We start from the raw sequence: 20,111 nt of genomic DNA, 5'->3' as shown, positions 1-20,111 counted from the left end.
AGATGATTGCAACGCACTCCAAAAAGTTGGGACAGTCAAGTGTTTACCACTGTGAAACATCACCATTTCTAATAACACTTATTATGCATTTGGGCACTGAAGACAAGTTTGTTAAGTATAGAAAGTGGAATTTTCTCCTTACAGTATACAGTACTATGACACAATTGCCTCACCTGTTTAACATCTCCTGTTTCACATCGTCTTGTTACTTCAAACTTGTTACTGTTTCACTCCTGTTACGTCAAATCTGTCTTAAATTGCCCCTGTCTCAACTTTTTTTGGATTGAATTGGGGTTGTAATATAATATAATATAATATAATACAATTTAAGATGTAACACTTTACAAAAAGGTTCTGTATGTTAGTATTAGTTAATGCATTAGGTATCATAAACTAACAATGAACAATATTTTGTAAAGCATTTATCAATCTTGGTTAATGTTAATATAAAAAAATATTATGGTTCATTGTTAGTTTATGTTAAATGATAATGCATTAACTAATGTTAACATTGAACTTTGAATTTTAAAAATGAATTAATTGTTAAATTAACATTAACTAACCATTAATAAGTGCTGTAAACATATTATTCATTGTTAATTCATGAAAACGTCTGCAGTCAACAAATACAAACTTATTGTAAAGTTATACATATACAGTATAACATAATAAAATATAACAATGTAATGTATTCAAATCAGTGTTGGGTGTAATGCATTACTAAATAATTAATTACTATAAGGAAAAAGTTAAGGGATTACTCTTGATATTTAAGTAATTTAATTACAGTTACTTCTGATGTAATTGTGTTAAATAATCTATAGACTATATAAAACAATAGTGAATTTAAAATAGAAATTTTAAGTGTTATGTTAAAATGTATGTTTTCTAATCAAATCATAAATAATTTATTTGATTTTATATGATTTGTTTGAAAGAATTAAAAGAACAATTTCATGTCTATCCTTGTATTTTTCATCTGGTTGAGGTTGATCAGGGTTTTAGAAAGTAATTAGTAATAAGTAATGCTATTACTTTTCAGAATAATTAGTACAGTAATCTAATTACACTGTAGAAGATGTAATTAGTAGTTAGTAATTAATTACTTTTTTAGAGTAACCCAACACTGAATGTAATGTAATGTAATGTAATGAAATATAATATAATATAATCCTCCATAGGTTGCCTACTAATCTGAATATTTAGGGGGAAGTATCTCCCTAACTGTCAATGTTGATTACAGCCCTGTATTATAAAATATATTATTAAAACTCCCTCTTCTCTGTCTGTCAGGTACTGCTCGTGGTATTGTCGTATGCACTGGTGACCGCACTGTAATGGGCCGCATTGCCACACTGACCTCTGGCCTTGAGACCGGCAAGACCCCTATCGCCAAGGAGATCGAGCACTTCATCCAAATCATCACAGGTGTGGCCGTCTTCCTGGGCATGTCCTTCTTCATTCTGTCAATCATCCTGGGCTACTCCTGGCTGGAGGCCGTCATCTTCCTCATTGGAATCATTGTCGCCAACGTGCCCGAAGGACTGCTGGCCACCGTCACTGTGAGGATTCCTGTAGTTTTCCCTCTCTTCCACTGTGTGTTTTTGTGTGTGTGAGACATTAAAGGGATACCCAAAAATGAAAATTCTGTCATCATCCTCTCACCCTCATTTTGTTCCAAACTTATATGAAATTCTTTCTTCCTTCCATGGAACAGAAAACAAGATGTTAGACAGAATGATAGCCTCAGTCCCCATTTACTATCATTGTATGGAAGAAGATGAATGGATACTGAGACTTTGCATCCCCAACATTTTTGTGTGGCATGGAAGTTATACATGTTTGAAACAACATGAGGGTGGTTGAATATTGACAGAATTGTAATTGTTGATGGTTCCTCAAACCTCCTTTTTGAATTTGTTGGTATATTTAAATTTTAAGTGTATATTTGTGTCACATCTAGTGCCTACCCACGTTTTTTTCTCTGTTCTTGTGACCACGTAAATGTGTGTTATTATTCTGTTTTCCACTTTAATTTGTGTGTTTGTGTGTTGGTCATTCGGTTCTGTTGTACCTTTAGTCTATGTTCAAATGGAATACTATAGTGTACTGCTGCTTACTAAATCCTGCATAGTATGTACTGTAACACTAAGTTAACATAAGAGCTGTCTATTTTAGCATTTCTTTTCTTATTTTAATTTTTTTACTTAAGATTATAATATATGAACTGGCTAAATCTTTAGATTCAAATTTCATGTGTTTTAGTTCTTTATTGTTTTGGTTTATGTATTTATTGAGACTTCTAGTGGACTTAGGAGACAACGTCAGTTAAACAACTGACTAAAAATGGGCTATTTCCCCCTAACTGAAATAATGTCTTCATGATTGTAATATAACTAGAATTTTAATAATATTTGAATTTAAAATGTTAAAACTTAGTACTTATGCTGCAAGATGCTGATGCAATGGCCAAAGACCTCCATTTAAAGGTGCAATATGTAATATATTTACTGTACTAAAGCATACAATTATCATAATATGTTATCAGAGATTTAGGAAACATGCTAAGTTGAAATACTGGCTTCTCCGAAAACAATGCTACAGCCAGTATATTCTACTTTAAAATGTCCATTCTGAGCCGGAATTTCTGTTTGTGTTTTGGCCTGTGTGATCCCGCCCATTTCCCAGTAGTATTTCAACACCCCGGGTTGCCAGATTTGAAACAAGTTGGTGGGCAAACACAGCGCGCTGCAGCCATGGAAGCCAGCAATACATCTAGCTAACATTGACAGATGTTTTAAAAAATCCACATGAGCTGGTTTATAATTTGCAAACAATAAAAACATTGCAAACGTGTACATTAGCTGATCAACTTACAGTGTAAGGCTCGCCACTTGCCATTGTCAGTTTGCTCATTCCTGTTGCGTGTCCTCAACCTGGCAACCCGCGTGAGCTTCGAGTCTGGGGAGGAGGGGGCGGTGGAGACAACTCTCTCCAATATTTTGAATTTGGACTGCAGTACCTATTTTAAACGCTTAATGTCAATGTTACATATTGCTCCTTTAAATCATCATCAGTGCATGGCAAAATTCAAATGCTCAGTTTTTAGCATTCGAATGTGCATTTCTAATCTTAAATTTGACAAATATTAAAAAAATGTATTTTAATTGGACAGCCTCTGAGCATATTGTATTGTGGGCTGCAGGATGTGGGATGTATACTGCTCATTTTGGCTAATTTAGTAAAACATCCAGATGTTCCGTGCATACATAATGCATACTTAAAATAGTAGTACGATAGTATGCCATTCCGAACATAGTTTGTTAACCATGGATATCTGTTGTCTGTCCTTTTCGTAAAATTACATTTGTGCCTCTGGTTTATTTATTTTATTACTCGGTGTAACTCTGTACAGTTTCAGTGAAGTGCTGTGGCTTCTTGTCTGTGATTGTGTCGTGTCTGTGAATGCTTGAGTAGTGTTGTATATTGATTACAGTGCTTGTGATAGCGTGCATCAATGACTGTGTTCTTTAACTGTATTCCCTCTCTCTAATTTTCTGTGACTTTTTTGTGTGACTGTGAATCTATCGCTATCTTTATGTGTCTGTTCCTCTCTCTTTTTTTCCTGTTCTTTTACAGACTCATACTAGGCCAATATGACAGTCTGACAAAGTATTACTCTGTGGTATCTCTAGTTGCCTGTGCAAGCTGGTGGCTGCCACATTAGCTTAGTTCACACTGCAACCAATTCTGAGTTTCAGATCTGGATCTTTATGGCTGACTGTCTGCAATGTCAGTTTGCAGATGATGAAATTAGATTTGTTTGTTCAGACAGTTTAGACAAAATCTGGCATATCTAAAGTAAATTTCCATAATAATGACCCAAAAATAAAAAATCTGTCTTTTGCTCACCCTATGCTGTTTCAAACCCATATGACTTTCTTTTATGGAACACAAAAGGAGTTATTTGGCAGAATGATTCCTCAGTCTTAGTCCCCATTCACTTTCATTGAATAGGACAAAAGATGCCATGAAAGTGAATAGTGACTGAGACTGACATATTGTATGGCATAACATCTCCTTTTGTGTCCCATGGAAGAAAGTCATGTGAGATGAAACAACATAAGGGAGTAAATAATGACAGAAATAAAACTAAAATGTTTTTTTTTTTTTTTTAAAGCTGTTTTTTTTTCTCTTTTTTTTAATTTTTTTTTTTACTTCAAATAGGGCTGGGTGATATGAATACAAAAATTATATCTCTATATATTTTAAATTATAGGAACCATCATTTCAACCAACCAGCCATTGTAAGCTAGTAGATTCAAAATGTGCAATGCATGAAACTAAATTCTAGTTAAACATAAATAAACACACAGAGGAATGATATTTAATCTTTTTAATTTATATGCACCAATACAACAATACAGTAATAAAAAACAATATTTACCTACATATATTTGTACTAAAACATTCTTTTTTGAAAACACGCTGTGTGAAAAAACTACAAATTCACTTTTTTTTTTTTTACCCTGTTGAATATTATCATAATCCTGAAGTATTATTATGGGACACAGTTAAGTTTATTATTATAATATAATACAACAAGGCAGAGTCGGAGCCAGGATAATTTACCCGCGGGGGCATTTAAAATTTCAAAGGGGGCACAGATTTGTGACTTTACCCAAAGATGTAACGATGCTGAAAATGATTTTTATTTTTCACCCTAATACTTTTGTTGCAGTCTGAAAGGCAGCATGAGTCATGGCTTTCATAGATATGCACATGCATAAGCCCAACTGAAACATAACCAAATGTTCCAAATAAATAAAATCTATTCAAATGAAAAAGCTTTGACAGTTACAATTTCTTATATGCTCATTTTCTCACTTTCCTAATGAGTTGTTTAAAAATAAGCATGAGGCAAATGTTAATTAAAAATGATCAGTAACTAAAATTACTAATGAGAGAACTTTCCATGGATGTTTAATGGATTGAGCATGGAAAAAACTGGATTGAGGCTTGCAAACCACACTAACATAAACACTTCCTAAAGCAGAGCGCATGATATATGTTAACTTCCTGGTGTTGTGAAGCAGAGGCTGCAGCCAGAAGATGCTTCTCTAACCCTTGTCTGTACATGTGTCTGAAATAGTGGCATGTCAGCACTTTAAAATGTGCCAACAATATACAAAATAAACAAAAAGCGAAATCTAAAAATGGTTGTTTAATAAATGTCTAATCAAATGATCCTCTGGAGTGTACACTCCAAAAAAATGCCTTTATTTAAGATTTATGAATTTCAATTTGTATATCAAAATTCCATTTCATTTAATTGAGTAATCTTAAACTAAATGAAATAAATAAAATCTCAATATATTTAAATTGTATTAATTTAATTTTTATAAAACTTAATTCAATTTGGTGGAATTTTGTTTTGAATTTTGTTTGTTTGAGTGCATGAAATTCTATCCATTTATCAACCTAAATTATGTTTAAGACAACTTCACTTAAATTTGTAAACAAAACAAATCTGATTTCAGTGCTTTTTGCTGTTCAGAATACAAACCAAATGAATTTGAGTTGGATGCACCAAATTTTTTTATATTTCTTCTGCCTGTCTGAACAAATCTATAGAGACTGACACTCTTGTAGACTGAGGCTCTCGCTGCGACTTGATTGGCTGTGTTTGCATGTGCGTTTGTTTGTGCTGCTAAACTAGCTGTGCTTTTACTATCTTTGCTGCGGCTTTGCTGTACTCCTCAGAGCCTCTTTCTGCAACACTGTCCTATAACTGCACGATGCTGCATTGTAACACCAAAACACCCAATGTAATGTCACTAATGCTCTTTTTTTGTTTGTTTTTTGGCTCTCTTTGTCTCTCTCTGCTCATGTTTCAACTTCTGCCTCAACTGCACTTCTTTTTTGTGTTCCATTTTTCCGGTCCTCTGTTTCCATCTCTCCCATTCCACCTCTCTGTTTCCGTCTGTCAGGTGTGTCTGACCCTCACGGCCAAGCGTATGGCTCGTAAGAACTGCCTTGTGAAGAACCTGGAGGCTGTGGAGACTCTGGGTTCCACCTCCACCATCTGCTCCGATAAGACCGGCACTTTGACGCAGAACCGCATGACTGTCGCCCACATGTGGTTCGACAATCAGATTCACGAAGCGGACACCACCGAAGACCAGTCCGGTGGGTAATTTAAGATTAGTCATAGAAGAGGGATACTGTGTAAAACATGTTCACATCAACGCCAGGGGGATTTACATTTAAATTCAATTGATTTTTTAAATTGCAATTCAGTTCCTTAAAAGGGTAGTTCACCCAAAGATGAAAATTATTTACTCACCCTTATGCCATCCCAGATGTGTATGACTTTCTTTGTTCTGCAGAACACAAATTATGATTTGTAGAAGAATATTTCAGCTCTGTAGGTCCATACAATGGGTGAATGGGTGCCAAAATTTTGACACTCGAAAAAGCACATCAAGGCATCATGAAAGTAATCCATACGACTTAATCCATATTTTCCGAAGTGATATGATAGGTGGGGGTGAGAAACAGATCAATATTTAAGACCTTTTTTGCTGAAATTCTTCTCCCTACCCAGTGGGGGGATATGCATGAAGAATTTGAATCACCAAAAACACAAGAAGAAGAATGCGAAAGTGAAAGTTAAAGTGGAGATTGACTGAGCAGGGAGGGTAATTTATAGTAAACAAAAAACTTAAATATTGATCTCATCCACATCTATCAGATCTCTTCTGGAGACACTGATTTAACCACTGGAGTTATATGGATTACTTTAATGCTGACTCTTGTGATTTTTGGAGCTTAAAAATTTTGGCACCCATTCACTTGCATTGTATGGACCTACAGAGCTAAAAAATTCTTCTAAAAATCTTAATTTTAGTTCAGCAGATGAAAGAAAGTCATACACATCTGGGATGGCATAAGGGTGAGTAAATTATGAGAGAATTTTCCTTTTTGAGTAAACTATCCCTTTAATTTGAATTGTCGTGGCAAACAGGATGCAGAATTGCAGTTTGAAATTGAATTTAAGCAAGCAGAATTAAAATGGAATGAAATTCAAAGGAATTTATATAACTGTAAGTATAGTTTTCAACGATACATTTGTGACGAGGAGGAGGGCGTGGCCGGGCTGAGAGGATGCACGCCGGGCGCTGAGTTGCCCAATCAGCGGGAGAGAGATAAAGGAGGAGCCAGGGATGCCAAAGAGGGAGAGAGAAAGACGCATACAGCAGTCTTGTGTATGTGTGTTTATGTTGTGATGTAATGCTTTCAGTTCAGCATTTGTGTTAATTAAAAGTTTACGTTGACTGCTCAGCCGGTTCCCACCTCCTCATTGCCCATTGTATGAATACGTAACACTGGTGCCGAAACCCAGGAGGGAGGAGGGATGTGCCGCCGGAGAGCCCTCGCCGCTGATGGAGGGTCGCGATGCAGAGGAGGTATGGTCCGCTGGAACTGGAGCGGTTCGCCAGAGGGTGGAGGAGCCCGCTGCCGTCCGCTGGGAGACGAAGGAGTCGCTGCCGTCCACCAGGAAGCAGAGGAGCCACTGCCAACCGCCAGAGGGCGGAGGAGCCGCTGTCATCCACCGGGAGGCGGAGGAGCCGCTGACTTCTGCCGGGAGGCGAGGTCCAGTGCCATTGCCCGGCATCGCAGAGGACCGCTGCACAGCTGGCTGAGGACCAGTCGACAGCGTGTTCGGGAACCAGCTGAGCAGTCAACGTAAACTTTTAATTAACACAAATGCTGAACTGAAAGCATAACATCACAACATAAACACACATACACAAGATTGCTGCGTGCGTCTCTCTCTCTTTCCCTCTCTGGCGTCACCAGCTCCTCCTTTATCTCTCTCCCACTGATTGGGTAACTCAGCGCTGGGCGTGCATCGTCTCGGCCCGGCCACGCCCTCCTCCTCATCACAAATTTTTTCAGTATAAATTACCCATTAACACGTTATCATACATTCAACATATGGGGTAGTTGATATTAATAATCAATGAATAAAATGCCACCTATAGACATTTTTATTTTATTTATATGTACTGTATGTAATAAACTTTCATTTTGTGTAATGCTCTAATTAACCCCAAAGTCTTCAAAAGTGAGCCAAACAACATGAAACAATTCAACATTTGGTGGGGCGTAACCAGTTCACTTCAAATGTTGTCTACATTGTACATCATTTTGAGGTCTTTCTACATCAGGTGCGTCGTTTGATAAGAGCTCTGGGACGTGGTTGTCTCTGGCCCGTGTTGCGGCGCTCTGTAACAGAGCTGTGTTTAAGGCGGCTCAAGACTCTCTGCCAATCCTGAAGCGTGATGTGGCGGGCGATGCTTCTGAGTCTGCCCTCCTCAAGTGCATTGAGCTTTCCTGTGGATCAGTCAAAGCCATGAGGGACAAGAACAAGAAAGTGGCTGAAATTCCATTCAACTCCACCAACAAATACCAGGTTTGTATAATGTTTTATATGCAGTGGTTAAATTTACTCTTGAAGCCTAGCATCCATAAATGTGCTGAAACATCCAGTCAATGCATTCTTTATTTGCTAAATATTTAAGAATAGGAGACATGGCCTAGTGGTCAGTAAAATGCTCCAGCACAATGAGTCATAGTGCTCTTGTTGGGCAACATGAGGTCGAGCCAGATGGCATTTCCTAACTCAGTTTCCCACCTCTTCTATGTTTCTTCTCTACTACTGCTCTCTCTACTATCTGTAAATGTAAGTGGCAAAAAAGCCAAAATAAAATATATAAATACTTCAAATAATTTGTATACTTCAAGTTGTATACTTATTATTCTAGGTAAATATTATGCAATTCAACCCACATTTTAAAAGTATGGCAATATTTTAGCTTTCAATACCAACTTTCCAATAGCATGTGAAACCAAAGTAATTACAAAGTAACAACATACTAAGATTTTTTTTTTTTTTTTTTACAATCGTCAATACTAAAATCTGTCCTGTAAATTATTATTGATCGAATTGATCAATTGATGTTAACTGAAGATAACTACAGGCTTGTTTAGTCCATGATTAAGTGATGCTATTTCCCCAATACTTTTTCCATGAAGTTTAATGAATCATTAAACAGGATAACTCATTCTCACGTGCTTGAATTTGTTTTCACATTAGCTGTCAGTGCATGAGTCAGATGATGAGAGCAACAGCCACTACCTGCTGGTGATGAAGGGGGCGCCAGAGCGCATCCTGGACCGCTGCACCACCATCATGGTGCAGGGCAAAGAGCAGCCCATGGATGAGGAGTTGAAGGAGGCTTTCCAGAACGCCTACCTGGAACTCGGAGGACTGGGAGAAAGAGTTCTAGGTGAGACATAGGGATGAGGGAACGTTTGAGGGACAAATACATTATCAGTCAAAAGTTTGGACACACCTACTCATTCTTTATTACTACTATTTGCCACATATTCGAATAATAGGAAAGTCTTCAAAACTATGAAATAACACAAATGGAAGTGGGTTGGGAATTACACAGTGACCAAGAAATGTTAAACAAATCCATACTAACTTAAATTTAAGCTTCTTCAAAGTAGCCACTCTTTGTTTAGATTACAGCTCTAAAAGACTAATGAAATTGTGTTTTTTATTCATCCATCCAGGCTTCTGCCACGTGTTCCTGCCTGAAGACAAATACCCCAAAGGATTTGCCTTCGACACTGATGACATTAACTTTCAAACTGACAATTTGTGCTTTGTGGGTCTGATGTCCATGATTGACCCTCCTCGAGCCGCTGTCCCCGACGCTGTGGGCAAATGCCGCTCGGCTGGCATCAAAGTCATCATGGTGACCGGTGACCATCCAATCACAGCCAAGGCCATCGCCAAAGGTGTCGGCATCATCTCAGAGGGTAACGAGACAGTGGAGGACATTGCCGCACGTCTTAACATTCCTGTCAGCCAGGTCAACCCCAGGTAGAGTATTAAAACACAGAGAATATATTAAAAAGTATTTCTAAACTGTGTATCAGTCATTGGGTCTTATTCACAAAACACAAGCGAAACATACTCAAGCAAAACGTATGGTTTTACGTACACAGAAATTCATTCTGCTAGTTTTTCTTGAAAAAGGCCCAACGATCCAGACAGTATATTCAGTAAGGCTTATAAAGGTCATGCAGGTTCAAATCTGGTGTGCAACATTTCCATATTCCATTGCTCCCTGATCTTGCCATCATTTTCTTTCTTCTCTTTACTGTACTGTGAATACAAATGGCAAAAAGGCCATAAAATGATCTAAAAATACACTACTGCACACGCTTTGAAGAGGACTGTGCTTAACGCCCATTGTGATTTAGCCAAGGAGGACATTCATTCCTGGATCAGCATCCTTATTGGTCCTGAAACAACATTCATATCAACCAAACAGATTTTTGGGGTTAGTTGTGTGATCATGTTGTGTTCACATCATGTCAAATTATTGTAATTAGTACTGTATGTTTCTGACTATAACACTATGCACTGTGCACTTACACTACTCACAATGCCATCTAATTTATTATTTTTCAAAGTGTAGTATCGTCTTAAATTAAACATTAGTGGATTTATACTATACAGAAGCATTCACCGTTTTACAGCGAACTTGAGTGATGTTTCACATACTGTATATGTGTTGTGTAGCTTTAGCACGTTAGCCAAAGTCACTCCAACATTAATATTTCAAATAATGTATCTACTACTTTACAAAATGGCATAGAATAGTATATAAGTGTGCAATTTGGGTTGCAGATTTTGTCTTTGAAACTTTTATGACTTCTCACCACTTGACTGTTGTGACGTCAAGTGCGAACCAAAATGGTGACTTCAACAATTAAAGGGCTAGTTTGCCCAAAAATGAAAATTATCTCATCGTTTACTCACGCCATTCCAGATGTGTATGACTTTCTTTCATCTGCTGAATTTTTAGAAGAATATTTCAGCTCTTTTGGTCCATACAATGCAAGTGAATGGGTGCCAAAACTTTGAAGCTCCAAAATCCACATATAGGCAACATAAAAGTACTCCAGACGACTCTGGTGGGTAAATCCATCTTTTCTGAAGCAATATGATAGGTGTGGGTGAGAAACATATCAATATTTAAACCCTTTTTCCTTCACTTTTACTTTCTGCTTCTTCTGTTTTTGGTGATTTACATTCTTCATGCATATCGCCACCTACTGGGCAGGGAGGAGAATTTGTGATAAAAAAAGGACTTAAATATTGTTCTGTTTCTCACCCACACCTATCATATTATGTCTGAACTCATGGATTTAACCACCAGAGTCATATTAATTACTTTTATGATTTTGGAGCTTAGAAATTTTGGCACCCATTCACATGCATTGACAGGACCTACAGAGCTGAGATATTTCTCTACAAATCTTCTGCAGAAGAAAGAAAGTCACATGGGATGCCAGGAGGGTAAGTAAATCATGAGATCATTTTCATTTTTGGGTGAACTATCCCTTTAAGGATGGTTAGGTTGCAACCTGTACTCATATTCTGGTTTAATATAGTATCCCATTTTATTAGCCAGTGCTATCTGGTGCACTTTCTTTGCTCTTTGATGTTTTTCATGTAATGTATTCATGTAGTGATAAAGTATTTTGCAGTAATTTCCAACAAAGCTGCACATGGATCTATTTTGGCGTTATAATCATTGCCATAGAAACAAAACATTTCAAAATCCGAGAACATGGACAGCTTCGAGTATGATCTCCAAATTGGCAAAACAACCTGAACACAGCAAAGACCTTTTCATCATTGCCTTCTGATTTTAGGGGTAGGTTAAGGTTGTGGTAATGTAACCATGTATGTTTTCTTTTGCTGTTGGTGAAAATAGTAATGCAAAAATAATATTTGCTGTGGTCTCTTATTTAGAGGTTGACCGATTTTGCAGATACCGATAGGTGGTGGAAAAGGCTGTTAACCGTCCTGTAGTTCTTTAAAGAGATTTATAGAATGTTAAAAAAAATTCTCAGTCTTTACTTACTATGAGTCCAAAATTTAAAAAAAATTGCAAATGTATTTATCGTTTAACCAAAATCCCAATAATAATCAGAATAAAATGAAGATATGGTGCATAACAGAGGATTTTAAAGGAATAGTTCACCCAAAAATGTACATTCTCTCATCATTTACTCACCCTCATGCCATTCCATATGTGAGTGACGTTCTCTCTTCTGCAGAACACAAACAAAGATTTTTAGAAGAATATTTAAGCTCTGTATGCCCATTGAATGCAAGTGAATGTAGGCCAGAATTTTGAAGCTCCAAAAAGCACATAAAGGCAGTGTGAATGTAATCCATAATACTCCAGTGGTTAAATCCATATCTTCTGAAGCGTTATGATAGGTGTGGGTGAGAAACAGATCAATATTTACGTCCTTTTTTACTTGTTTTCCTCACTGTCCAGTAGGTGGTGATATGCATGAGGAATGTGAATTGCCAAAAACAAAAGAAGAAGAAAGTGAAAGTGGAGATATATTTATTTTGTCATGCTGCAGAACCAAGACGTTTTAACAGTAGAATCGTCCAGCGCAGGCCACAAAGGAACACGGAGGAATAAAAATAAAGAAAACGTCTGGCAACTATCTGCATAGATTTTTGCCAATAAACTGATAGTCGGTAAAACAAATATATCCTCTACTCCAGTTCACCGCTGTTAAAGATCCAAATAGATCTGCTGTAGTTTATTTCCACGTTCCAAACCTGGAAATGTGAAAAGTGTCTGGTTTGAACACATACGAGAAAAAAAGCATAACAAAACAGAATTGTGGATATTGTGAAACTGATTTTGAGTCATTTAGATCTCTTGCGTTTTGCCGTTTAAGTGACAGTAACAGCCGTGCATGTACTACATGCTGCTTTTTATCCTATTGGAGAGCTTTGCATCCATTTTGTATTCTCCATTTGTGCATTATCAGGGATGCTAAAGCCTGTGTGATCCATGGCACTGATCTAAAGGATCTCAGTCAGGAGCAGATGGATGAAGTGCTGAAGAATCACACAGAGATTGTGTTCGCCAGAACCTCTCCCCAACAGAAACTCATCATCGTGGAGGGATGCCAGAGACAGGTATACACACACACACACACACACACACATTGCAACAACAAATGCCTTCAGACAATGGCAACTTGTGGCAAAACGTTCCTATATATTGTTATAAATGGGGACTCTGCTGAGGCACTCTATTCTATAAAGATGTATTCTAACAAAAATTAAGTTCCAGTTGAAGTGAGGACTTCACATGGGACTTTTGACTCCAAATTGAGGTTATTAAGATTAATATTCTCTTTCTTACTATCTGTGTCTCTTAGGGTGCCATTGTGGCTGTGACTGGTGATGGAGTGAATGATTCGCCCGCTCTGAAGAAGGCTGACATTGGCGTTGCTATGGGCATCTCTGGCTCAGATGTCTCCAAACAAGCTGCAGACATGATCCTGCTGGACGACAACTTTGCATCCATTGTTACTGGAGTTGAGGAGGGTAAGACAGATATACGTTAGAATATAAGTAACACAAACTCATATTTAAGAGTCTTTCCACAATCACACTACAAGAAACCTAGTAAGAAAAATGTTGGAAATTGTAATACTCACCTCTAGAAACCATCACAAAATGAACAAATCATTTTGTATTTAATAATATTAATTTAATATAATTTAATATTTAAAGGAATATTCCAGGTTCAATACAAGCTAATACAAGGCAGTTACAGTGAGGCACTTACAATGAAAGTAAATGGGGCCAGTCCATAAACGTTAAAATACACGTTGTTTTAAAAGTAGAGCCACATGACATAAACATTGTTTGTGTTAACATGATTTTAGTGTGATAAAATGTTTACTAACCTTTTCTGTATAAAGTTCTATCCAATATTACAAGATTGTTGCCGGTAAACCGTGTAATAATTAAAACATTGTAATGCAGGTAAATCCCTGATTTTATCACACTAAAATCATGTTAACATATACATTATAATGTTTACATCTTGTGGCTCTACTTTTGAAACGGTGTGTATTTTAATGTTTATAGACTGGCCCCATTCACTTCCATTGTAAGTGCCTTACTGTAACCTGCTATTTAAAAAAAAAAAAAAAAATTTTACAAACGAGAATTTATTTTTTATTTTTTTGGTAATTAACATTATGCTACAAATGCTGTTGATTGAGCTTAACTTGTATTGAACTCGTAACATACCTTTAATATATTTATGTATCCTACATAAATGAAGTCTGGCTGCTTAGATGAGCTAGTCATTTTCTTATTCCCTAGATTGTGCTTTATGTAGACAATCAAACCGAATTGTAAGTGAATGAGCTGTTTTAAAATCGGTATTGATGGAAGTCTGTTTCTGTTTTTCCTCCGCAGGTCGTCTGATTTTTGATAACCTGAAGAAGTCCATTGCTTACACATTGACCAGCAACATCCCTGAGATCACTCCCTTCTTGTTCTTCATCATAGTCAACATTCCTCTGCCCCTCGGAACTATCACTATCCTCTGCATTGACTTAGGCACTGACATGGTGAGGCACACACGTCATGTATATTTTTTGTGTGTATATGCTTTAATGTAACAGTAAAAGTAAGACTGACGTATTATTGATGTTGTGTGCATGATATAGCATTAACATTTTCTGCCTTCCACACAATATAATTTATGAAAATACTTGAAACGTACAGCGAACTTGTAATTTCAGCCAAAATACTGGCTGCAATACACCACCAACACAACACACAACATGACCAACTCTTGTCCTCTTTTAACACGTTTTACTGAAATGCACGCATAAATTATGTTGATCAATCACAGTTTTTTTTTTTTTTTTCAGGTTCCTGCAATCTCATTGGCTTATGAAGCAGCAGAGAGTGACATCATGAAGCGCCAGCCTCGAAACCCCAGCAGGGACAAGCTGGTCAACGAACGTCTCATCAGCATTGCCTATGGACAGATCGGTTAGTGAGCTGCTGCATCATAATATACTGAAACAAGAACAATGTTTGATTAACGGAATATTCAGGTTTCAATATTAAGTTAAGCTCAATCGATAGCATTTGTGGCATAATGTTGATTACCACAAAGATTCCTTTTGACTTGCCCCTCCTTTTCTGTAAAAAAAAAAGCAAACGTCTGGGTTACACTGAGGCTCTTTCAATGGAAGTGAATGGGGACCAATCCGTAAATGTTAAAATACTAATTGTTTCAAAAGTATAGCCACAAAATGTAAACATGAAGCATGTTAACAGGATTTTAGTGATAGTTATAGCCAATTTTACAACTTTGTTGCCATGATGATGTAATGTCAGCAAACCGTAAAACCCTAAAATGACTGTAAAAACTTTAAATAGTACATGTAACGGAAGCCAGCTGGTATGTGATAGCTGTGTGATATGAGTAAACCTCACTCCCCTGGCCTCAAGAGGCGCACTAGCAACTGACGCTAGGGGCTGTAGCATTTAGCCTCCTCGTTAGCATGCCCGCTAGCAGATTTTTGCCTTTTTTCTTTTAAGAAAACGAGTGACAAGTCAAAACTAATTTTTGTTGTAATCAACATTATGCCACAAATGCTGTCGATTGAGCTTAACTTGTATTGAACCTGGAATATTCCTTTTAAAAGACCAGCTATCTACAGATCTGAACTGACACTATCTCCCTCCATCTGCGTGTATATAGGTATGATTCAGGCCCTGGGAGGATTTTTCAGTTATTTTGTGATTCTGGCTGAGAATGGCTTTCTTCCAAGTTTGCTTGTGGGCATTCGATTAAATTGGGACGATCGCTCTAACAATGATCTAGAGGACAGCTACGGACAGCAATGGGTATGCATGCTTAACTACAGTTCAATGCATAAGAGTACACAAATTATACACAATACAATATATTTAAAATAAAAGGTTGTTTTAAACAGGCTCAAAATTAAAGAATGGATCATGGCTAATTTAGACCATCAGATTACTTTTGGTTTCTGTATTAAAAAACACTGTTGAAATCTCTATTTGGAATAGTCCAAATTATTAATTAATAGTGAGTGGTGGCGTAGTGGGCTAAAGCACAGAACTTGTAAGCAGAAGGTTGCCGGTTACACAGCCACCACCACTGTGTCCTTGTATTGAACAACAGATTGCTCCGGGGGATTGTCCCTGTAATAAGTGCACAGTAAGTCGCTTTGGATAAAAGCATCTGCCAAATGCAAAAAATGTAAAGTTAAATGTAGTGTGTGATGTCATCGGTGGGAGGAGCCACTGACCTGACCTGACATGTTTGGTCCAACCTAGAATGGTCTAGTGTTGCAAAGTGTACACTACACGACTTGCAATCAGCACTCTGCAACTCGCAGTCTTGTTTTCCGTCATGCTGGTGCAAACATTACAGGACTGTACTGTGTCAACTACACGACCATTCGTCATTTGTGATTGAGCATGTTCATGCATTCGCTTTTTTAAATTTTCCTTATTTCCCTATAAATCCGCATGCAACCGGTGAAAAACCATCCGTTACAGCTGCCTTTAGCGTCGTCCTGTTTCAAGTGGATCGTCCAAAATGCATCTTAAAATTAAGACAATGAAATTCATTCACAAACTCACGCAGTTTATTCTTGATAACATGTCAACAAACAAGAAAGAATGGCTCTCGGCCATTTTCATGCATATTTGCAAAGGAAAAAAAGACAAACAGCTAAAAACAATAAAGACAGCGGGTAGGGAGATTTGGGTGAAGTTTTACTTTATTTTCTAATTATTGTTTGTCTTCTGCTTCCTAATAACTTGCCCTCCTCTTGCGTTCTATCTTTATTTCATTGGCTTTGGCTAAATTGTTGGCGTCTCGCTCGTCTGGACAGTGCACACGCCTGACGACAAGACCTCTAGATATCAAGCTATCAAGACATTTTGAAAACTGTTGTGTCTGGGACATGTCGCAGGAGTGCACACACAACAAGACCATTTGTTGTGAGATCTGAGACTTCTCATCGCAGACCAGTCAGCGACTCAAATCATCAAAGGAGATGAGCTGGAGTTTTGTTGTGTACACTTGGCTTTATACCATTTGTTTGGATGTGTGTGCGTTCTTGACGATGTAAGGGTGCCTACACACTTGAGTTTACACTGCATCAGAGAACCTTGCGAATGCATTGATTTCAATAGAAAGGGTGCGTTGGAAGGACGGAGAAACCAAAAGCTGGGAGCATTTCAACTTTTGCTGCAATGCATTCTGATGTAGGCATGCATTGACTAATGAGAATCTCATAAAGGCGGGACTAGCTGCGCTGTAAAATAAAAATAAAAAAACATGCCGTTTTCATCAAATTGTTTATGTTTCCAGGATTACAGCTGATTGTCTATAAAGCTGAATAAATAATTCTTATTCAGAGTAATGGCCAGCATCATCCAATCACTGCCAACCATGTTAAAATAAAATGTAGCATTATAAAATTCTGAATCTATGCACTGGTCTCAGAACAGTCGAAATGCAACTTATTTTCATCCTAACTCCATATAAAGTCTCTTAAAGCAACATTTTTCAGCTTTTGGATGAACCCATTGATTCTCAATGTGAACACGCACAGTAAAAATAGGGAGGCATTTACTATTGTTAATTAATAGAACCGAATTGTACAGTGATAACAAATTAAAATATAACTAAATTTATATTAAAATGAAGCAAAATGACCAACAGATGTGTCAGATGTGTTTATTGATGATACATTACATGTTAGCTATTAAATTAGCCCTAGCAAGGCAAAGGAGTCTGCTATTTTATTTGAAAAACGTTAAAAAACGTCATTTCCATCAGCATCATTTCCACCTCAGAATTCTATTCAAAACAATACAGAATTTGAGATGACACTGTAGTGGCATTGTTCATGACTTTCAGAAAATAATGACAAAAATGACATAAATCTGCTATCTAAAAACCTATTGAGAGTGTGAAAAATGTTGTAATGAGACTTAACTTTCTACAAATCCACAGTGCCAAAAATGCCCTTATACTGTATATGTGTATTAGTGTGTGTTGTGATAAAGAATAGTGATTATACATGATGCTAAGGTAGTCATTCCGTCTCTCTCCCAGACATATGAGCAGAGGAAAATTGTGGAGTTCACTTGCCACACCGCCTTCTTCGTCAGTATCGTGGTTGTGCAGTGGGCCGATGTGATTATCTGCAAGACTCGCCGCAACTCTGTGTTCCAGCAGGGCATGAAGTCAGTATCTCTAACCATCTCTCTCATTCTCGCTCGTTTGCTGTCCTCCAGAAGAACGAGTTCTGAGGCTTTGCAAAGACTGAAACAAATTAGCCTTGCTAAATATTTGTCTGCTTTGTTCTTTGTAGGAATAAAATTCTGATCTTCGGCCTGTTTGAGGAGACAGCTCTCGCTGCTTTCCTGTCTTACTGCCCCGGTATGGATGTGGCCCTTAGGATGTACCCTCTGAAGTGAGTGTTACACGTTAAAACACCTGCACACTGAAATATTACAAAGCATCATTGCCGTAGAGATTGCTACAGTTGTATATTTTGACAAAACGCCAATTGAGCTAGAATGACTTAGGTGATCTGTTGTTGTTATTGACTAAATGTCTCTTTTTTGTTCCCTCGTTTCTTCTCTCAGGCCCAGTTGGTGGTTTTGTGCGTTTCCATACAGCTTCTTAATCTTTGTTTACGATGAGATCCGAAAACTCATCCTGCGCCGAAACCCAGGAGGTACAGAGCTTAAATGACTCGTAAACAAATGTACACTGAGGAATTGCGTTTATCATTATTTGCATTGTAAAATATTAATGATACATTTTTCTCTTGTTCCAGGTTGGGTTGAAAAGGAGACATACTACTGAACTGTCAAATACTTCCTCATTCCCTCACTCTCTTTCTCTCTATCTCTGTCTCCTTCTGAATCTATCCATCCCTCCTTTATAAACTAAAAGTTAAACCAACAAAGAATCAACTGTATTACATTTCACATCTCTTTCCCTCTACCGAAAAAATATGAAAATGAGAGGACCAACAACAAAGGAGGGGGAACAGATGCAGTCGTTCTCTCCTCCCGTCTTTTTTTAGTTTCCACCCAAAGAATACAGCTCAATCTGCCAGTGTCATAGTTGTGAGGTGTGCTGATCCTGATAAATACACTGTTAGCATGTGCATCTCTCAAAACCCGGCAGCTGCGTTTAGATTCCGTCACGCTAACAGGAACTCCTGCATTAACACTGCCACGCTATTTCTCTGACTTTGATAAATCATTTTATCCTCCATTCTCATTTTGACGAGAATTCGGGAAACTGAATTTTCCGTCATTAAATTCATTTAGACTCCCCTCTGCTGGGGAAAAGGAGAAAGACACCCTCACCACGTTGTCTGCTGGTTTACTTTTCTGTTGTGTTTTTGGAAAGCTGTTTTTATTTTTTTTTAATCATTCATAACTTTTTCCATTCGTTTTTTTCTACGTTAGAAGTGTGTCTGGGAGCTGCTTGTTTTCATTTTTCTCAGACATGACAAAGCACACTGCCGCCCTCTCACTCTCTGTCTCTCTCTCTCTCTCTCTCTCTCCCACCCCATTTATCCTGCACACCCCCTCCCTCCCTGATCTTGCTCCTTCTGTCCGTCCCCGTCTGTTTGTCTGTTTGTGAACAATGTGACGAAGCCTCCCTTCTCTATCCTGCTCTCTATTCCTCCCTCCCCTGTTTCCCCTCAGCCCCTGTTGAAAAAAAAAATACAATCTTTCTGTGTCCTACGAAAAAGAGATTTCTCTGATTTCATTGTTTAAATAAGTGCAGAAAATGTGGAATAAAAGCAATGTACCTAACACGTGAAACAACAGCAAAAAATGAAATAAAAAAGAAGGATCTCTCTTTCCTCAGCTTTGCGTCAGTTTGTTTTTGTGTCTGATGTTTGGCATGAATTCTTTATGAAATATTAAACTTTAATTCACCAGCTCATGTTCAAACTCTTGTTGTTACAAAAATGTATTTTGGTTTAAACTATTACCCTTATATGAATTATTAGAAAAGATTTTTAAAGGATTTATACACACTGTAGTATAGGATGAAAATTGGATGAAAATTGAGTGTAATGCATCAGGATGTTTT

General features: G+C 37.5%; 1 protein-coding gene across 1 annotated transcript in view; it reads left to right on the top strand.

Moving 5' to 3' along the window:
* The window catches only part of LOC127421082 (sodium/potassium-transporting ATPase subunit alpha-3-like), a 36,242-nt gene extending 16,360 nt beyond the window's left edge, over window positions 1–19,882 (top strand). Inside the window, exons 8-21 of the mRNA XM_051663829.1 lie at window positions 1,294–1,562; window positions 5,991–6,189; window positions 8,235–8,479; window positions 9,164–9,356; window positions 9,649–9,961; window positions 12,952–13,102; window positions 13,348–13,516; window positions 14,402–14,556; window positions 14,863–14,986; window positions 15,705–15,850; window positions 18,102–18,232; window positions 18,361–18,462; window positions 18,638–18,729; window positions 18,832–19,882. Of these exons, the coding sequence (XP_051519789.1) occupies window positions 1,294–1,562; window positions 5,991–6,189; window positions 8,235–8,479; window positions 9,164–9,356; window positions 9,649–9,961; window positions 12,952–13,102; window positions 13,348–13,516; window positions 14,402–14,556; window positions 14,863–14,986; window positions 15,705–15,850; window positions 18,102–18,232; window positions 18,361–18,462; window positions 18,638–18,729; window positions 18,832–18,860 (2,318 nt within the window). The 3' untranslated portion in view covers window positions 18,861–19,882. The remainder of the gene's footprint in view (window positions 1–1,293; window positions 1,563–5,990; window positions 6,190–8,234; window positions 8,480–9,163; window positions 9,357–9,648; window positions 9,962–12,951; window positions 13,103–13,347; window positions 13,517–14,401; window positions 14,557–14,862; window positions 14,987–15,704; window positions 15,851–18,101; window positions 18,233–18,360; window positions 18,463–18,637; window positions 18,730–18,831) is intronic.
* Window positions 19,883–20,111: the final 229 nt, after the last annotated feature.

This window comes from Myxocyprinus asiaticus, chromosome 30, assembly GCF_019703515.2.
Source record: "Myxocyprinus asiaticus isolate MX2 ecotype Aquarium Trade chromosome 30, UBuf_Myxa_2, whole genome shotgun sequence".
NCBI lineage: Eukaryota > Metazoa > Chordata > Actinopteri > Cypriniformes > Catostomidae > Myxocyprinus > Myxocyprinus asiaticus.
The sequence above is the reverse complement of the archived record's forward strand: the minus strand, read 5'-3'. Positions and strand labels throughout refer to the sequence as shown.